The sequence below is a fragment of the Vicugna pacos genome, chromosome 3 (assembly GCF_048564905.1).
Source record: "Vicugna pacos chromosome 3, VicPac4, whole genome shotgun sequence".
Lineage (NCBI taxonomy): Eukaryota > Metazoa > Chordata > Mammalia > Artiodactyla > Camelidae > Vicugna > Vicugna pacos.
This window is the reverse complement of record NC_132989.1, coordinates 27,098,849-27,117,490: the sequence shown is the minus strand read 5'-3', so window position 1 is coordinate 27,117,490 and position 18,642 is coordinate 27,098,849. Positions and strand designations below refer to the sequence as shown.

Genomic DNA, 18,642 nt, shown 5'->3' with positions numbered 1-18,642 from the left:
TACTCAGGCTCTGTTCATTTTTTCTTTTTTTGGTCATTTTTCTCTCTGTGCTTCTTTTAGTTTCTGTTGAGTTGATGTAAGTTCACTGATCTTTCCTTCTGCAGTACTGGCACTGTCTAACTTGCTGTTAATGCTATCCAGGGAAATTTCATTGCAGATGTTTTATTTTTCATTTCTGTAAGTTCCATTTGGTTCTGTCTTACCCCTTCCATTTCTCTCCTCATTATGTTCATGTTTCCCTTAAAACCTTGAGCATATTCATAACAGCTGTTTCAGTGTCCTTATCTGCTAATTCCATCATCTTTGTGATTTCTGCCATCATCTTTGTTACAATCTGTTTCTACTAATTGATTTTTCTCCTGGTTATGGCGTTCTCACACTTTGCTGCTGCTTTTCTTGTGCGGTAATTTTCAATTGGATGCTGGATTTCACTGTATCCTTTTGAAGAAAGTTGGACTTTGTTCTGGCAGGCAATTAAATTGCTTGCGAATCAGTTTTTAAGTTTTGTTAGGGTAGATGTAAAGTAGTCTTTACTTCGGAGCCATGTTAGCCCCATAACTAAGATACGATCCTTTTGGAGTCTCTGTTGAATGCCCTGTGTATTCAGCTTGATCTGTCCTTTCTGACTGATCGGAACATGAACTCCGGGCCCCATGTGAGCCCTGGGAACTATCTGAGTAACCGCTCCGCTGTAACTTTTCTTTCTCCAGAAATTGTTCTTTGACTGGCCATGCGTAGTTTTACCCTGCATATGCAGATTGGTTTTCAGCCATGAAAATTTCTGGAGTTCTGTCCCTGCAGAGCTCCTTCCCCTGTGGTAATCTGCCCAGAGAATTCCAGTCACCTCAGCCTCCTCAAATTCTGGTCTCTATTTCCTCAACTCAGAAAAACTACTGGGTTATGTTTGGGTTTCCTCTCCCTACATCACGGCCTGAAAATTGTCTTGTGATAAAACTTGAAGAGTTTGTCTTTCTTCTCTCAGGAATCAGAGCCTGTGCTAGCTATTGCCAAATATCTGAAAACAGTTTTAGTATATATTTTTGTCCAGTTTTCTAGTCACTTACAGTGAGAGGGTAATTTCAGACTCTGTTACTTCCCAATGGCTAAAGGCAGAAGCCCCCTACAATTACAATGAAAGGTTCAGTGTACCTGTTAACTATTTTGTATAACTGGTGAGGCCTCAGAGTAGTTTATCCTGTTAAAAAATTCTGCATGTAGACTGCCAACTGATGAATAATTAGTACAATTTGTGTTCAAAGCATTATCCTTTCCATAAGGATAATGCTTGGATGTGGTTGGTAAACTATCCCTATGATTATAATCCCCAGTATACTCTCTGCTTTATAAAAGAAGTCCCAACTTGACTGATTAAGATACACTAACATACAAAACACTGTTAACATCCCAGCAAGATCCCTCTTGCCCTTCCCAGTCAGTTCACACCTCCACTCCCAGAAGCAAGCACAGATCTGAGTTTTATCACCACAGGTTTGTCTTGCCTGCTTTAGAATTTCATATAAATGGTTTCATACAATATGTAATTTTTTGTGACCAGCCTCTTCCATATAATAGGCACTGTATGTATCAATAGTTTATTCCTCTTTCTGGTTGAGCAGAATCTCATTGTTTATCCATTCTTTTTTTGATGGACATCTGAGCTGTTTCCAGTTTGGGGCTATTACAAATAAAGCTGATACAAACATTCTTCTACAAGGATTTTGGTGAACATATGTCTGCATTTATCCTAGAGAAATGCCTGTAGTGGAATTGACAGATCATAGGGTAGATATGTGTTACCATCCTCACATATGCTTTTAATTAGTTGAAAAATATAAGCTGAAGTGAATGTGAACAGCATAAAACAGCATGTTTTATGCCACTGCTTTTACTCCTAGTGCCTCGTACTTAGAACAATGTCTGACATAAAGCAGATGCTCAATAAATATTTGTTGAATAAATAAAGAAGGGCAACATCAAAAACATTCTTAAATGACTTACACCTAATATAAGACCACTGTGTAGTCTCTTCCAATTCTGCTGTTTTTGTAGACAATTTTACATACTCAATTTCACCATGATCACTTTTTTTCTGTAACAGTATTGTTCTTATATCAGAATCTTACTTGTCAAGCCCCACTTTCTTCTCCTAATATAAAAAAAATTTTATCAAATTTTTGAAATCTTCCTTTGCCAACTTTTTCACTCACTGTTTTATAGATCAAGTGGTAATCTGTATTGTTCAGTTCTCCTGCCTTGTTCTTTGTATACTTACTGAGCTAAATAACTATCATATTATCCACTTTTTAGTCCAGTTCTCAATTTTATACTCATTTAAAATATTAAGGCAAATACTCATTATTTCATAATTAATCTGTGGATTAACTTGTCTTTAAACTGTGTCTACTTGATTCATAGTCTTTTCAACAGTAAAAGTTAAGGTCGCGGGTATTTTAAAGTTAGGCCTCTGTTTCTAATAATTTTGTCACTTTACTTTCTCAAACAGTACCTATTACATCATCTTATATACAGGAGGATACATACTTAGTGATTTATAGAGTCATTATTAATGTCTTTCAGGTAGTCTTTTTAAAAGAAAGCAGAGTAAATGTTTTAAATTGTTTTAAAATTTTCTATTAGTGTATCAATACATGCCCTGTTTTGGGGGGATAATTCTATGGCCTTTATATTAGATATAGTTGAGGTTGTAAAGACTAGAAAAATAACTAGTTAATAAGTTGAGAGCTACCAGCAAAGTATAACACTATGGTCTGTCACTGAATAGTGATTAAAATAGTACAGGTCTAAAATGTGAAAGATATTTAAATTATGTAACAAGGTAATGGTAATAGACTATTTATAACCCAAGCATTATGTGGTTGAATAGACCCCAATCATATCATAATTCCTGAGATAATAATTTTTTAATTCCTCTAACTGGACAAGGGTTTATTAACTGATAACAAAATATGAGTATTATATCAAGATCTAAATATACTCCCTGGGAGTTGGGTCACCTATTATTTACTATAGTATTTTGAGAAGAGGTCAAATGACCTAACCATAATTTATCCACCAAAAAAACAAACAAAACCTTTTGGTTAGAGCCTATGAATCGATATCACCTGATCAAGTAATACACTGCATGGGAGAACAGACTTACTGGGATGTAGCGTCGGGACATGCTGTCCAAGTCTGTCATCTTTTAACATGTGTAGTAATGTTGTTTTTCCTGCATTATCCAATCCAAGAAATACCAATTTACCAGTTTTCTTATATAATCCTGCAGAGTAAGAGCTATGGTTAGTCAAAATGACATCTGACACAGATTATATGAAAAAATGACTTTAAATAAAAGTATAATATGATATTCACAATTAATTAGATACCTTTCCTAATTACCAGATTTTTGATAAAGAAACACTTATTAACCTTTTGAATTTTTAAGATTTTATAAATTGGCCTGAAAATTCTTGGATTTCTAACCTATTTTTAGTTTTGAAGAGCTACTTTAAATCTGTTATGATTTGGGAAATTAAATCTCTATAAAACTAAACTTTGCCCCAATCAATAAATGTGTGTTACCTAAAGTTATCTGCAATGCCAAAATGCCGATTCCCTTGACAATTTATCTTAAGTCCTCTTTAATTCTATTTTAATTTATTCCTTCTTTGACAAATATCTGTGTCCTCTGCTAGAGAAACACTCATAAAATACTTGACATCATGTATTTATGGAGCTAGACCAAAAGAAAAATTAAAGGCATTTTTCATAGATGAAAATTAATTATTTTTGACAATAAAAATTACAGTGAGTTTTTTTCAGTAAAAAAGTTTAGTTCACTGTCAAATTTCCCTAAGAATAAGGTTAAACTATTCACAGGCTTGCATAAAACTAAGCAACAACAAAAAAATCCAAGTACATAATTTTGGATGTATCAACCAAGCACTGACAGATAAAGTGATAATTAGATAAAGACAGTACTGGCCAATTTATAGTAGATTGGTATTTACTGCAAAATTCCACATTGAGCGATATACATATATTTTAAAGACTTTTTAAAGAGCAGTTTTAGGTTTACAACAAAATTGAAACAAAGGTACAGAGATTCCCATATACCTCTATGCCCACACATATGTACCCCCACCCCCAAAAGGCAACAAAAGTTTAATGATATATATTCATTATACAGAGTATTTTCACTGCCCTAAAAATTAAAAAGCCCTCTCTACTCTGCCAGTATATCCCACGCCACCCACTCCCCAGCAACCACTGATCTTATTTTTATTGTCTCCATATTTTTGCCTTTTTGAGAATGTCATGCAGCTGGAATCACACAGTATGTATCTTTTTCAGATTGGTTTCTTTCACTCAGTAATATGCATTTAAGGTTTCTCCATGTCTTTTCATTTCTTTTTAGTGCTGAATAATACTCCATTGTCTGGATATACCATTGTTTATTTATCCACTCACCCAACAAAAGACATCTTGGCTGCTTCCAAATTTTGGCAATTATTAATAAAGCTGCTATAAACATCTGTGTGCAGATTTTTGGGTAGACATAAGTTTTCAACTCCTTTGGGTAAATACCAAGGAGCATGATTGCTGGACTGAATGTAAGAGTATGTTTAATTTTATAAGAAATCAACAAACTGTCTTCCAAAGTGGCTGTACCATTTTGCATTCCCACTAGCAATGAATGAGTGTTCCTGTTGTTTCACATCCTCACCAGCATTTAGTGTTGTCAGTGTCTGGACTTTGGGCATTTTAACAAGTATGCAGTAGTACTGAACTTAATTTTTCATGTGTTTAATTGTCTAACACTCACGAAATTACATGAGGAACACTGTAGCAGCTCAAAAATATATTTACACAACCAATAATTGAAAATGTTAAGACACTAGGCAATTAAAGATTCAGGCCATCCATTTTCTAGTAAGTTCCTGTCAAAATAACATCTAGTTCTTTACCCATATTCAAGTTTAAGAAGTAAATTACTTAAAGTTCTATCTTTTGATCACCTGTTGACCAACAATTCTGATCTTAAGGAGAAGACTGCCTTCCATATTTACTTGAGCTGGGGTACTACATCTCTCCTTTAATTATGAATACTGACTAATAATTTCTTTAAATATTTCTAGTTCTTAAGTGATGTCTACATAGATTATTTCTAACTGATGCAATCAAGCTTACCATTCTAGCTTTTAAGTAGTAAAAGTGTGCTGGTTAAGATTCCAAAAGGCAACAAGTAGAAAGAACATTTAATCTTTAATCGTTAAACTCAATTGGACTAAATTCCTATTTTGTGGTAGGTACTATTAAGCACCTGCATAAATTATTTCATTTAATCCTCAAAGTAACTCTTTGAAGTGCCTTTTTTTTTTAATTATGGGCAGAAGGAATGAACAGACATTTTTCCAGAAGAGGAAATGCAGATGGCCAACAGGAACAAGATAAGCTGCTCAATATCACCAATATCAGGGAAATGCAAATCAAAACCACAATGAGACACCATCTCACACCTGTCAGAATAGTGATCATCAAAAAGAACACAAATAACAAATGTTGGCAAGGATGTGGAGAAAAAGGAACCCCTGTACACTATTAGTGGTAATGTAAATTGGTGCAGCCACCACGGAAAACAATACGGAGTTTTCTCAAAAACCCAAAAACAGAACCACCATATAGCCCAGCAATTCCACTCCTGGGGCTATACCCAAGAAAAACAAAAAAACATTAATTCAAAAAGATACATAACACCCTGCTATTAATAGAAGCAATATTTACAATTGGCAAGACATGGAAGCATCCTAAGTGCACATCAATAGGTGAATGGATAATGAAGATGTAACATTTATATGCAATGGAACACAACTCACCCACAAAAAAGAAGGATATTTTGCCATATGCAGCCCTTAATTCGCTTTTTTCTTTTTCTTTTTTTGCACTTTAAAAATCAGAATTTTAGAACTGGCATAAACATTTCCACTGCATCAAAAACAACAAAATACCTAGAAATAAACCTAACCAAGGAGGTTACCTGTACTCTGAAAACTGTAAAACACTGATGAAGGAAGTTGAAGATGATACAAAGAAATGGAAAGGTATCTTGTGCTCTTGGATTGGAAGAATCAACATTATCAAAATGGTCATACTACACAAAGCAATCTACAGATCCAATGCAACCTTTGTCAAAATACTCATATAACATTTTTCACAGAACTAGAACAAACAATTCCAAAATTTATATGGAATCATAAAAGATCTTGAATTGCCAAAACAATCTTTTGTAGGTCTTTTTTTTCTCTTTCTTCTTTTTGTTCTCTTTTCTTGTAGTTTGATGACTAGGGAAGTTCCTTTAACATTTGTGGTAAAGCTGGTTTGGTGGTGCTGAATTACTTTAGCTTTTGTCTGTCTGTGAAGCTACTGATTTCTTCATCAAATCTAAACGAGAGCCTTGCTGGATAGAGTATTCTTGGTTGTAAGTTTTTCCCTTTCATCACTTTAAATATATTGTGGCATTCCCTCTTGGCCTGTAGAGTCTGCTGAAAAATCAGCTGATAACCTTACAGGAGGTTCCTTTGTATGTTATTTGTTGCTTTTCTCTTATTGATTTTAATTATTTTCCCCTTATCCTTAATTTTTGTCAATTTGAATATTATGTGCCTTGTTGTATTCCTCTTTGGGTCGATCTTGTTGAAGTAGCATTATCCTCTTTTTCACAGTGGGGAAATGATGAAGACTCAGAGTTAACTTGTTTAAATGCTAGAGTCAGATCTGAGATTTGAACGCAAGTCTAATCCCATAGCTTTGGTTCATTTCCATTTCTCTACACTGCTTCCTAGTGTTAGCACTATTAACTTTCTTGTTCCTGATTATGATGCAATCTGTTTTGCCTTTTCAACATAATTCACATAGATTCATTGTTCTGTAAACTGAGATAGAGATTCCAACCTGTTATAACCACAAATCCCAGTATAATATAGTTTAAAAAGCCCTATTTCTGACCCAGTTGTTACAAATACGTGACAAAATATTTCAGTCTGATAGAAAGATTTAAGAATTCTCTTGGTAGTATAGAGAGATCTGACATTTGATCTGTAGTAGAGCAGTAGTATAAAATAGTGTGAAGAATTTCATTTTTAAAAAGAAAAAGAAAACATCCTGGGTTTTTAAAATTTGCAAATGTTAAAGTTCAACTAAGAAATAAAAATACAGTGACAAAATTTGAGCTTACATTTTTATCCCTTTAATATACAGTAGTCAAAAAAATTTATATTTCCCAAACACAATTTATTTTCCAGGTTAAGATTATGTTTGTGGCGAAAGAATATTTGCATAGGAGACACCATTCCATAAGTACAACAGTGGTCAGTTTGAAACTATGTTGACCACCCTGTAATTACATGAAATGCTTCTCTTTCAGCCAGTTCACAAGATGATTACAGAGAGACTAAACTTAGGGCAAAATTTGAAAAGAGAGATGAGAAATATTTTCATTAGTTATTACAATAATAATGTTGTGCATATCCCAACATAAAAGTTAATCAAAAGCCTGTTTCACTGAAAAACGTGTTAAGTCAAGGATGTCAGTAAAAAAAAAAAAGAAGCTAAGATTTTTCCTATCTTTAAAATGTATAAAGAGAGGAAAATCACTAGTCAGAACTGTTGGGTAAACAAATCTCATTTAGCAGGTTATAAACTGTCATTTATGATATACAAGGCATTCATGGATCATGCATGTTTATAATTAAAAAATAATGCATTGGATTCTTGTGAGGATTAAATGAGATTAAAGCTCTTTGATAAACTGGCTAATAAATGGTAGCTATTCCTGTTAATATTCTATCAACAACCTTCAGAGGTAGCAATTATTACTATTTTAACAGATAAGAAAATTAAGGCTAAAGTGGAGAAAGTAATTTGTCAAAGATTACACACTTTATAACAGGTATAATGAGTAACTTAAAATGTATGATTTTAGAGCCCACATTTATAACTACTAGGTTATATAACACAGAGGCTCTAGACAAATAAAAGACATTTTTATATAAGTAGGATTAAATGGGATAACAGAAGAGAACAAATTGCCAACGTTACCTAAAAACTGTAGCACACTGCTGAAACCACTGTAAATCCAGTCAAATATGAAGGACATATCCAAATCTTATAGGATCTGGGGAGAAAAAAGTGTTTTGAATTTAGTAGCCAACATTAAACATTAACTTTGAGTAAATAATCCTGCAACAACCTTACTCTTATCCAAAGTTATTCTTATCTAACCATATCTATATTGGTCTAACTTCATCTATATTGATGCATAAAAAACAAAATCCAATTAAAATATCATGTAGAGACCATTCTTTGCCCATCAAAGTAGCAAATGTGAAAAAGAATTATAACAATCAGGACTAGAAAACATTCTTAGTGGCAGTATAAAATGGTACAAATCTTTTTCAAAACCAATTTGGCAATACTGTACCATACCATTTGACCCAAGAATTCTACTTTTAGAAATTGTCCTAACTATGGAAAGGCTTTATGTATAAAGATGTGCATCAAAGTGTTACACAGGAAAAATTTTGGAGATAATCTATGTTCAGTAGTAAATCAAATACACTATATATGGCCTATGAAATATTTACCAAAACCTTGGAGTGGGGGAAGGGAAAGAAGGGAAAAAAGAGAAGAAAGGAAATTCATGATCATGAAATTTCTAAGTCTAATAATACCTATGTGGTGTAAAAACCCTTTTTCTATTTCTTTTGGTCTTTTGTAACAGTTGGTACCAGACAGTAAATTTGGGGGGTTATTATCTTCCTGCATATTTCAAATTTTAATCATGTTACTAAATGTAAAAAAAAATTATGAAATCGCAGTAGAAATGCACAGGATAGTTCAATTCAGCATTTACTTGACACGTGCTTGATAAACTAATATAGCTAATATGGAAAATAAGAGAAAAAAGACTCTTGAGAAAAGAAAGATCACTTATATAAAAATACGCTTTTAGATCAACAAAGTTCATTTTCTAGAGCTGAACAAAAGAACCCAGGCCCAAAACTTGGGTCAAGTCCAGAAAGTTTGTAGGATTGTGCTATCTTTGATATTCTTTAGACAAAGTATGACACACAACACTGCTTTCTTTAACACCTCTCCCTCTGGTGAGCTGCCAAGCTGGACACAGATGGGCCCACCAAACTTAGAATTCCTGGAGGATAAGATGTTAAGAGACCATATCACCTTGAGAATGAAACACAGAGGAAAGAGACAACCTACCTCCAGCTTGTACAAGGCCTAGCAGTATTTACTAGGAGAGTGCCAGGATCCTGACAACAGTCTCTCCCTCTTCTATCATCCCCTTCTTAGTTGAACTAGTATATGAAGAATTTTGTTTTCGCAACTAGCCAAATCCTGTTTAAAACAGAGTGACTGGCAAATTATGAATAGTTTCACGTGCCAGTATCACAAGAATGAGAACTACAACAGCAGCATAAATACACAAGAATCTACTGTCTCAGAAGTTCTTATTTTACTCAAGTTCAAAATTACACCTCCTTCTACTAATTATCATTTTAGGTCATGTATAAATTGAAACTTGTAGTCAGAGATAATATATACAAGTGGCTCATTTTATCCAAAGATTTTTAGGGTATCATCATAATTTTCACTGTAGAGACTCAAAGGAGAAGTGTGTTGATATATTAAATTCAGTACATATTTACCATGCTCACATTACATCCAAGGTGGACATCATGAGGAGTACAAATACTGATGACAAACATGGCTCTTTCTCTCAAAAAGGTTATAGACTGATAAGTTAGCTACACATAGGCAATTGAACTGAAAAATTTTAAAACTGAATAGGATATTATCTAAAATGGTAACAACTTACCTTATAGAGTTTCAAGACTTACACAAATAAAAGGAAAAACCCGCCCATATTTTAAATCCTAAACTACTAAAGGATTAATGATCATAAGAGCATAAAAACAAAATAATAAAAATAAATAATAGAAGAGATATGATGTATTTGTGAGCATACCAACCAGAGGCATGGTATGCTCACAAGTGCTCTTTACATATTAAATATAAAAAAAGAAAACCAGTCCTGCTTGTTTCTACATCCAAAGTCCTCTATGGCAGCATCAAGGTACAGCTAAGGACAGGTTTCTTGGATGATGTTTAGCCTGAATCTTGAAACTGAATGGGTACAGCAAAAAGTCAGGAACTGTTTGTTTTGTTTTTTTAGGTTTATTTATCTTTTTAGAGGAGGTACTGGGGATTGAACCCACGACCTCATACATGCTAAGCATATGCTCTACCACTTGCACTATACCCTCCCCACAGGAATTGTTAAATGATATGATTGGGGTTAGGGACCACAAACAGAGTAAAAATCAACAGGTGCTAATTAGTGAGGCAGGAGCCAGATTAATAAACAAATCTGAGACTAAATTTAGACATGTGTTCTTCATGCCTGCTACTTTTAAGAAGAAACAATACGAAGTCAGTCTTTCAATTTAATAAAACAAAGCAAAATAAACAAAAAAAATCAGTTACCATTTACTGAACCCCTATGGCATTATGGCCTAGAGCTTAAGAGCAGGAGCTCTGGAGCTAGGGCTTTACCATTTGCCATCCACCTTAGGTAAGCTACTTCACTTTCCTCATCTGTAAAATGGGGATTATAGTACCTACCCGAGATGGTTGTGTTGAAGATTAATTACTACACACAAAGCATTGAGTATCTGGCACCGAGGAGGTACCAATTTTAGCTGTTGTTATTATTTCTTCTCCTATACGGCCCACAGTCCTAGGCACTTTATCACCGCTAAACACCCCAACAACCTTTCAAAATGAATATATCATGTTCCCATTTTACTGAAGAAGCTAAAGTTACAGTAAATAAAACTCAACTGTTAGTGATTGGCACATCTAAATTTCAGACCTGAGTCTTTCTGACTTCCATGTCCATCCCCCTTTCCTTACACTGCACTGACTCTCTAAAGCTTTTTAACAATAGTTTTAAAGTTGTTTAAATGATTACGTACCATTTTTTAATTACTCCAGCTCATGACTCTGACATGTAATTCCTTCCTCTCCCTCACATCCCACATCTAGTTATTCCTCAATTCTCTCAGTTTCTGTGGTGAAGTCTCAAGCGTTGATTCCCACAGGAGCTACCTGATGAAGAACTTTACATCACTTTCCTAAACTACCATCTTAGTATCCAAATGTGTTTCTCCCCATCTATACATACCCTCCAAAGTAGCTTCACCAAAATGTCATCTTGAATCTGTTGTATAGTCAGGGTGACTGTAACTCCCAGTTTGCTGGGGACAGTCTCAGCAAAGTTATCTCAGTGTAATTATTAATAGTGCTTCCTTTCACGTTCAATAGGATGCTGATTTAGGTGTTAAATTATATGGCCACTCTATGCTTGTGGATGGAGGGCCATCAGAGGTTTGTGAGCTAAGAAATGATACAATCAAACTCCTAGTCCAGTATTCCAGATTCCACTGGGTATCTCTTAGCCACCTCTCCAAGCTTAATACATATTATTTCCCTACTTGTAGCCTTCCCTGGGCCAAAGTAAATTGCTTGCCATTCACTGCTAGTGACCTGTACTTTACTACCTTAAAACCTCTGCCCATTATCCTTCCCAACATCAGAATGTTCTCCCGCCATCTCTGCCTGAAGTCCTCCTGCCTCAAGCACCATCCGAATGCTAGGAAGAAATCAACTCTCACTTGAGATGGTCTTTAAGATACACATGGGAGCACCAGCAGAACCCAAGAAGGGTAAAAGAACTAGAAGAGAGAGGCAAGGAAAGAAGTTAGCCACATTAAGTGCAGAGAGGTCACAGCTAGCTTTGGTGACAAGAAGACAACTGTTGAGAGCATGAGTAGCCTGCAGTGGAGTGGTAGTACGGGAGAGCCTATGGCCAGTACTTAAAGCACAGCAGAGCTGTGTCACCTTGGACAAGTTAAAAATCTCTTAAGTGTGTTTTAAAGATCAAATGAGATAAAACACACAAAATAAGTATTTAACACCTGGTTGCTGCTATTACTGAGAAGAGAATGGGATAGGAGGTTAATAGGTGGAGGCAGGAAATTCCTCTTTCAAAAATTTGAAATGGGATAAAGGAAAGGAGATTTTCTTCTGAGGGAAGGGTGAGGTTTGAGAATGTTGATAAACTGAAAGGAAGAAGCTAGTGGCAAGGGAGAGGTTAGAGACGAGAGAGAGAGAGAGAGAGAGAGAGAGAGAGAGAGAGAGAGAGAGAGAGAGAGAGAGAGAGAGAGAGAGAGAAAATTAACCAATAGGAGCAAAGTCTCAAGAGGAGCCTGTGCTGAGAGCACACTCATCCTCTAAGATAAGAAGGCAGGCCAGGAAATGTCTAGTGGAGGTGGCAGGAATCCAAATCCAAAGACAAATGGGGTGTGGAGAAATTCTGGGGAGCAGAGTGAGGATTAGAATAGCTCCTGTGGAGCAGGGGAGGGTCTAGCTCAAGTGGTAGACTGCATGCTTAGCATACACAAGGTCCTAAATTCAATCCCCAGTACCTCTAGTTACCTCCCCCCCAAAACAAATAAATTTATTAATTAACTGTGGGGAAAAGATCAAGTTTAAAGATTGCTAAAAAGAGCCAATTGCTAGGATTGAAAAACACCCACAGCAGTGCCAATCTGCACTGATTTCTATCCCTCCCCTACCCAACCCTCTCAGCAGTGCTCAGCTTTAGAGAACATGAGTGAATGAGAGAGAAACATTGAGTGAATGGGGATTTAGGGACTTTCAGAACAGCAACTGAGAAAAGACAGGGGAACAGCACCTTGAGAGTACTAGTGACACAGCATCCTCTGAAGTGATCTGATCAGAAGTTCAGGCTGAGTGGATAGAGGTGTAAAGGCAGACAGTATATGGGAATGGGGTAGGGATCAAAGGCAGGCTCCTCAGAGAATAGAACTGGGAGAACACGGGAAAAGCCTTTAGTCGAAAAGCAGGTGTAGGTGAAGTAAACGGGTGCGAGAAGTGAAAGGTGGGTCAGAATTGTGCCAGCAAACAGAAAAACGTGGGGTTCAGAGTTCAAGAAAGGATCACATCTGGGTGGTGGCAAGTTCCAAGACCTGGCTCCAGCATGGACAGCTGAAGAGAACTGGATGAAAGATATGGGAGGCTGTGCTACAGGGCACACTGTCCACACTGACAGGCAGTTGCATCATCTAGAAGACTGGAGGGCAGTGCTATACAAAGCAAGACTGTGAATCAAGTGGCAAAGTCCTCACTGAGGATGACTGTTGGTAGGTGAGAGCCATGAGGACTGGTGGAAGGTGGAGTGGGTAAGACATGAAGGTAAAAGGATTTTCGGCATAAGGATGGTACCAATTTGCTGTTGTAAAATTTGTCCCAACGTAAATAATCTAGTAACATACATGAGGAAACTCTTCTTTAGAAGATAATAAAGGGGGAGGGTACAGCTCAGTGGTAGACTGTGTGCTTAGCATGCATGAGGTCTGGGTTCAATCCCCAGCACCTCCACTAAATAAATACATAAATACATACATAAATACATAAATATAATGGGTTAAATTTTTTCAAATTTATATTAACAAAAAGGATAACGAGATATTTATATTTTCTAAAAAAGTTATGGTTTCTAAGATCCTTAAAACAAGCTAGGAGTCATTAGCCACTTTAAAGTAGAAGTAAAAATGCCCGACTAAGAATAAAAGTTACTTAGCCACAAACAGATACCTGAGCCCTGAGAACAGGTTACACAACACCATGAACACACTATTAAGACATGTGAAAAGCAAAGGTCACGAACAAGGAAACATATACACGTCAGCAGATTTATTTATTGCATGAGCACCAAACAAGAAAAGTCGCTATGCAGATTAGAAGTGATCTACTCAAGTAACATGAAAATCAGTCCAAAGGGTGTAATGGAACAGAAATTCTCAGATTACAAAAACTTCTTAAAGTCTTGTCCCATTAAACTTATGTGGATGATTGCATTTATATGGAATGTCCAGAATAGGCAAATCTTTACAGTAAGCAGATTAGTGGTTGTCAGATTAGGGGGAAAAGGAAATGGGGACTGGCTGCTAATGGGTTTCTTTTGGGGTGATGAAAATGTTCTGAAGTTAGTGATGCTGGTTGCACAATGTTATGAATATACCAAAGACACTAAATTGTACACTTACAAGGGTAAATTTTATGGTATATACTCTCTCTCAAAAAAGCTATTATTAAAAAATTAAAGAAAATTAACTTAAAAATTCACATGGACTTTTAATATTTACAGGTAGTTAATATAAGTAATTTAGCAAAGTCATTTAGGTTTGAACTTAAAAAAAAAATACACCTGAGGAAAAAATACACATAAGATGACAAGATACAAATATTCCAGAAAGTAGTGCTGGGAGAAAATAAAAGCTATAATATTCTAAAGAGGCAAATACAATTATCAGAACAGGATTCTAGGATCAATACATTAGTAACTTCAGGAAGCAATGCATGGTAGAACTGTAGTAAAATGGATGGAGTACCTATCCTAGAATTTTAAAAATCTAAAGTTAATATGCATCTTTTGAAATACTATTATTTCATTCTGGGAATGCCAATCTTCCTGAGCCCAAGTTTGATCCTACATAAAGGGGAAATACCACCTGCCTCACAGAATGGTGCAAATGATTAAATACAATAATGTATATGAAAACACTTTGAATACTACACAGTTCAGACTAAATTAACTGACATTCAAAACATAAAACTTTAAATGCCAGTTTTCAAATTAACTTCAGTTTTAACAACTTTTAAAAAAATTGTAGTCAGTTTACAATGTGTTAATTTCTGGTGTACAGCATAGTGACTAAGTTATATAATATGTTCTTTTTCATATTCTTTTTCATTATAGTCTGTTGCAAGGTATTGAATATAGTTCCTTGTGCTATACAGTAGGATTGTTTATCTATTTTATGTACAGTAGTTGGTATCTGCAAATCCCAAACTCCCACTTTCTCTCTCTGCCTGCCGTACCCCGGTAACCTTAAGTTTGTTTTCTATGTCTGTGAGTCTGTTTCTGTTTTATAAATAAGTACATTTGTGTCATTTTTTTTTAGATTCCACATACATTAATAACTTCTAATATGAAAAAGTTTTTAATGATGTTCTGATTTTATTTAAATATTAACAATACCATCACTGTCAGCAGAAAAGGCACTAGAATAGTTTCTTTCAAATACAGGTAAAGAAATTCCACTAGAAGAAATTAATCATAATTTTCTACACAATTTTGTCAGGCTTATGATTAAAATATGTACAAATTCCACAAGATCAGTATACTATCTGTAAACTATACACACTTCTCTCTCAAAATCAAACAATACTAGAAATATAAAGGCCAAACTCTGCTTGATCATGTTTTGCAGAATTTTGGCAAGCCCCAGTGCATTACAGTTGTCCGTTGGTGTCCTAGAGGATTGGTTCCAGGCCCCTTTGCCCCATCCTCAAGTCCCTTATATAAAATGTCATAGTATTCGTATAGTATTTACACGTAACCTACACACATTCTCCAGTATATTTTAAGTGATCTCTCATACTTATAATACCTAATACAATGTAAATGATAAGCCAATAGTTGTAAATAATGTAAATGCCATGTAAATAGGTCCCAGTATAGGGCAAATTCAAGTTTTGCTTTTTGGAACTTTCTGGAATTTTTTTCCCCAAATATTTTCCATCTGTGGTTGAATCCTCATAATGGAGGGCCAACTGTACTAAAATAATGGACAGTGACAGAGGGAGGGTATAGCTCAAGAGGTAGAGCATATGCTTAGCATACACAAGGTCCTGGGTTCAATCCCCAGTACCTCCTCCAAATATAAATAAATAAACAAACGAACAAACAAACAAACAAACCTAAAAAAAAATGGACAGTGACAATGTTGAATGTTTTAAGACAATGCTGCTTTATAAATACTTTCCCCAAAAATTGTTAATTTTCTTTTTACAACCTTTATAGTATTAAAACAGTGGTGCAAATAAAAAATTCAAGAAAACACTTTAGGATTGAATGAGCTCCAATTATAATAATGGAAATAAACCTTTTGGTTTGTGTAATGAACAGAAAGTACATACTCAGTATTTCTTTAAGGAAAAGTGACACTTGATATACATAAGTTAAATCTATGACAAATACAAACAGGATTTTTTTTAAGAGAAAAGGGGGGAAAAACTATATATTAAAAAGTCCACAAATAATAAATGCTGGAGAGGATGTGGAGAAAAAGGAACCCTCCTACACTGTTTGTGAGAATATAATTTGGTGCAGCCACTTTGGAAAATAGTATGGAGATTCCTTAAAAAACTAAATAGACTTATATGATCTAGCTGTCTCACTTCTGGGCATGTGTCTGGAGAAAACTCTAACTCTAAAAGATACATGCACCCCAGTGTTCATGGCAGCACTATTTACAATAGCCAAGACATGGAAGCAACCTCAATGTCCATCAACGGATGAATGGATAGAGAAGATGTGGAGTATATACACAATGAATACTACTCAGCCATAAAAAAGAATGAAATAATGCTATTTGCAGCAACACAGATAAATCTAGAGATTATCATACTAAGTGAAGTCAGACAAAGAAAGACAAATATCACATGATATCACTTTTATGTGGAATCTTAAAAAAAAAGATACAAATGAACTTATTTACAAACCAGAAATAGACTCATAGACACAGAAAACAAACTATCGTTACCAAAGGGGAAAAGGGTGGAGGGAGGGATAAAGTAGAAGTTTGGTATTAACATATACACACTACTATATATAAAATGGATAAACAATGACCTACATATAGCACCGGGAACTGTATTCAGTGTCTTGTAATAACCTATAATGGAAAAGGATCTGAAAAAGAATATATATGTATGTATATGTACAATCATTTTTTGCTGTACACCTGAAACTAACACAGCATTGTAAATCAACTACACCTCAATAAAAATAAGTTAATTTTTAAAAAGTTGTTTGAGACCCTGAGTACTGAACTTGCCTATAATGAACTAAGAAAATAAAAACTGACATAAGCAATAACAAATTCAATCACTAAAATAATTTTAATTCAGATTGTTCTATACACAAAGAAGAGAAACTTTTCAATACCGTGATCTTAAAATTATTTGCTTGGTAATGTTTTGCAGAAAAATAATTTAAATGAATTCCAGCCAAGTGTACTTAAGAAGAAATAATGTACTTAAGAAGAAATAATGAATCATTACTGCAGAATTCTGATTTATAAGCTTCAAATGATGTGGCAGTGACATTCATTTCTGATAGCCTAATCTTTTGTCTCAATTCTTGCTTGAAGTGCAAGGCAAAGGAACGTTAAAATTGTTTAACTTATTGAAACTGCTTATCTTCATATTCTGATAATGCTTCTCTAATACTTCTAAAATGAGGGCATCACCTCCCTTTTCTGCAAACTCAGAAAATGCTAACAAACTATTAAGTGTTTAAAGTTCAAAATATTTTGATGAGGAATGCAAGTCCTCTAGAACAGTGTTAGATACACATATTGCCTTAAAATATCAGCATCAACAGTTATTGACAAAATGTAAATCATCCTTTATCCCTCATATGTAAAATAGAGGTGATACTACTACTTCCTTAATGGATTGTTGTGTGCATAGCTGGCGCTTTACACATAGTAGACAATAAATGTTCCTTTTTTTTCTTTCATTTGCTTCATTGTGATTTACTGTAAATGGTACTTTAACACTGAACACCGGACATTCTTAAGAGACACAGTGATAGCACAGATCTTGATATGAAAACGTGCAACTAACATTAGGTTTAATTTTTCAGATTAAAAAATTTCACCTTATTTTGCCCAAAGATGCTAATACCTTAAATTTCTTGACAAGTTTGATTCTTTTGGTCAACGATATCAAAGTTTTAACTGTTGTCAAAATCAATTTCTACCTTGTTGGAAACTCTTGGAACAGTTTATAAGCCATTACTGTTTTCCCCCCAAAAGTGTATCTTTTCCTTACTCAACTGGGACTTGGGCTAGCTCAATACGTTAACTACTATTCGATCTGTCCGCACACTAACTGGGAGAACTGAAAACAGCACGCCGCGTCACAACCTCTTGAGCTGTCAATGATCCCAGCCTCCTTCACTTGACCGGGTGAGGAAACTGAGGCAGAGAGGAAGGACTCGCCTGCAGTTCAGAGTCATCTCGTTCTTCCTTGAATTAACCCACCGTCTGACACCAGGGGTGTCGTCCCAGGATGACGTACAAAACGGCTGGCCCCACGGAGCATGAAAGGAACCCGTCCTCCCTCCAGCCGCCAGATTCCAGGGCGGAAAACAAGCGTCCCTTCCTCGCCCGGTTGCAGGCAGGGGCGGGCGGGCCGAGGCCAGAAAAGTGCTCCTTCCCTGGGGTCAACAGCTGCCGCCTGCCGGTTTTCCCCGGAGGAGATGCCGCCACTCACCTGCGATTGGAGAGAACGCAATTCCTTTCTTAGCGTTGGCCTTACTCACTCGGACACCAAACTGCAAAGGGCTATGGCTGCCGCGGCCCTAATTCGCGTCAGCTCCTTCCGGACCGGCGGGTGCTTCACTGCCGA

At 35.6% G+C, this 18,642-nt stretch overlaps 1 protein-coding gene across 1 annotated transcript in view; it reads right to left on the bottom strand.

Moving 5' to 3' along the window:
• The window catches only part of SAR1B (secretion associated Ras related GTPase 1B), a 26,938-nt gene extending 8,296 nt beyond the window's left edge, over positions 1-18,642 (bottom strand). The window contains exons 1-3 of the mRNA XM_072957161.1: positions 18,508-18,642; positions 8,098-8,173; positions 3,161-3,280 (exon numbers count right to left, since the gene is read on the bottom strand). Of these exons, the coding sequence (XP_072813262.1) occupies positions 3,161-3,280; positions 8,098-8,155 (178 nt within the window). The 5' untranslated portion in view covers positions 8,156-8,173; positions 18,508-18,642. The remainder of the gene's footprint in view (positions 1-3,160; positions 3,281-8,097; positions 8,174-18,507) is intronic.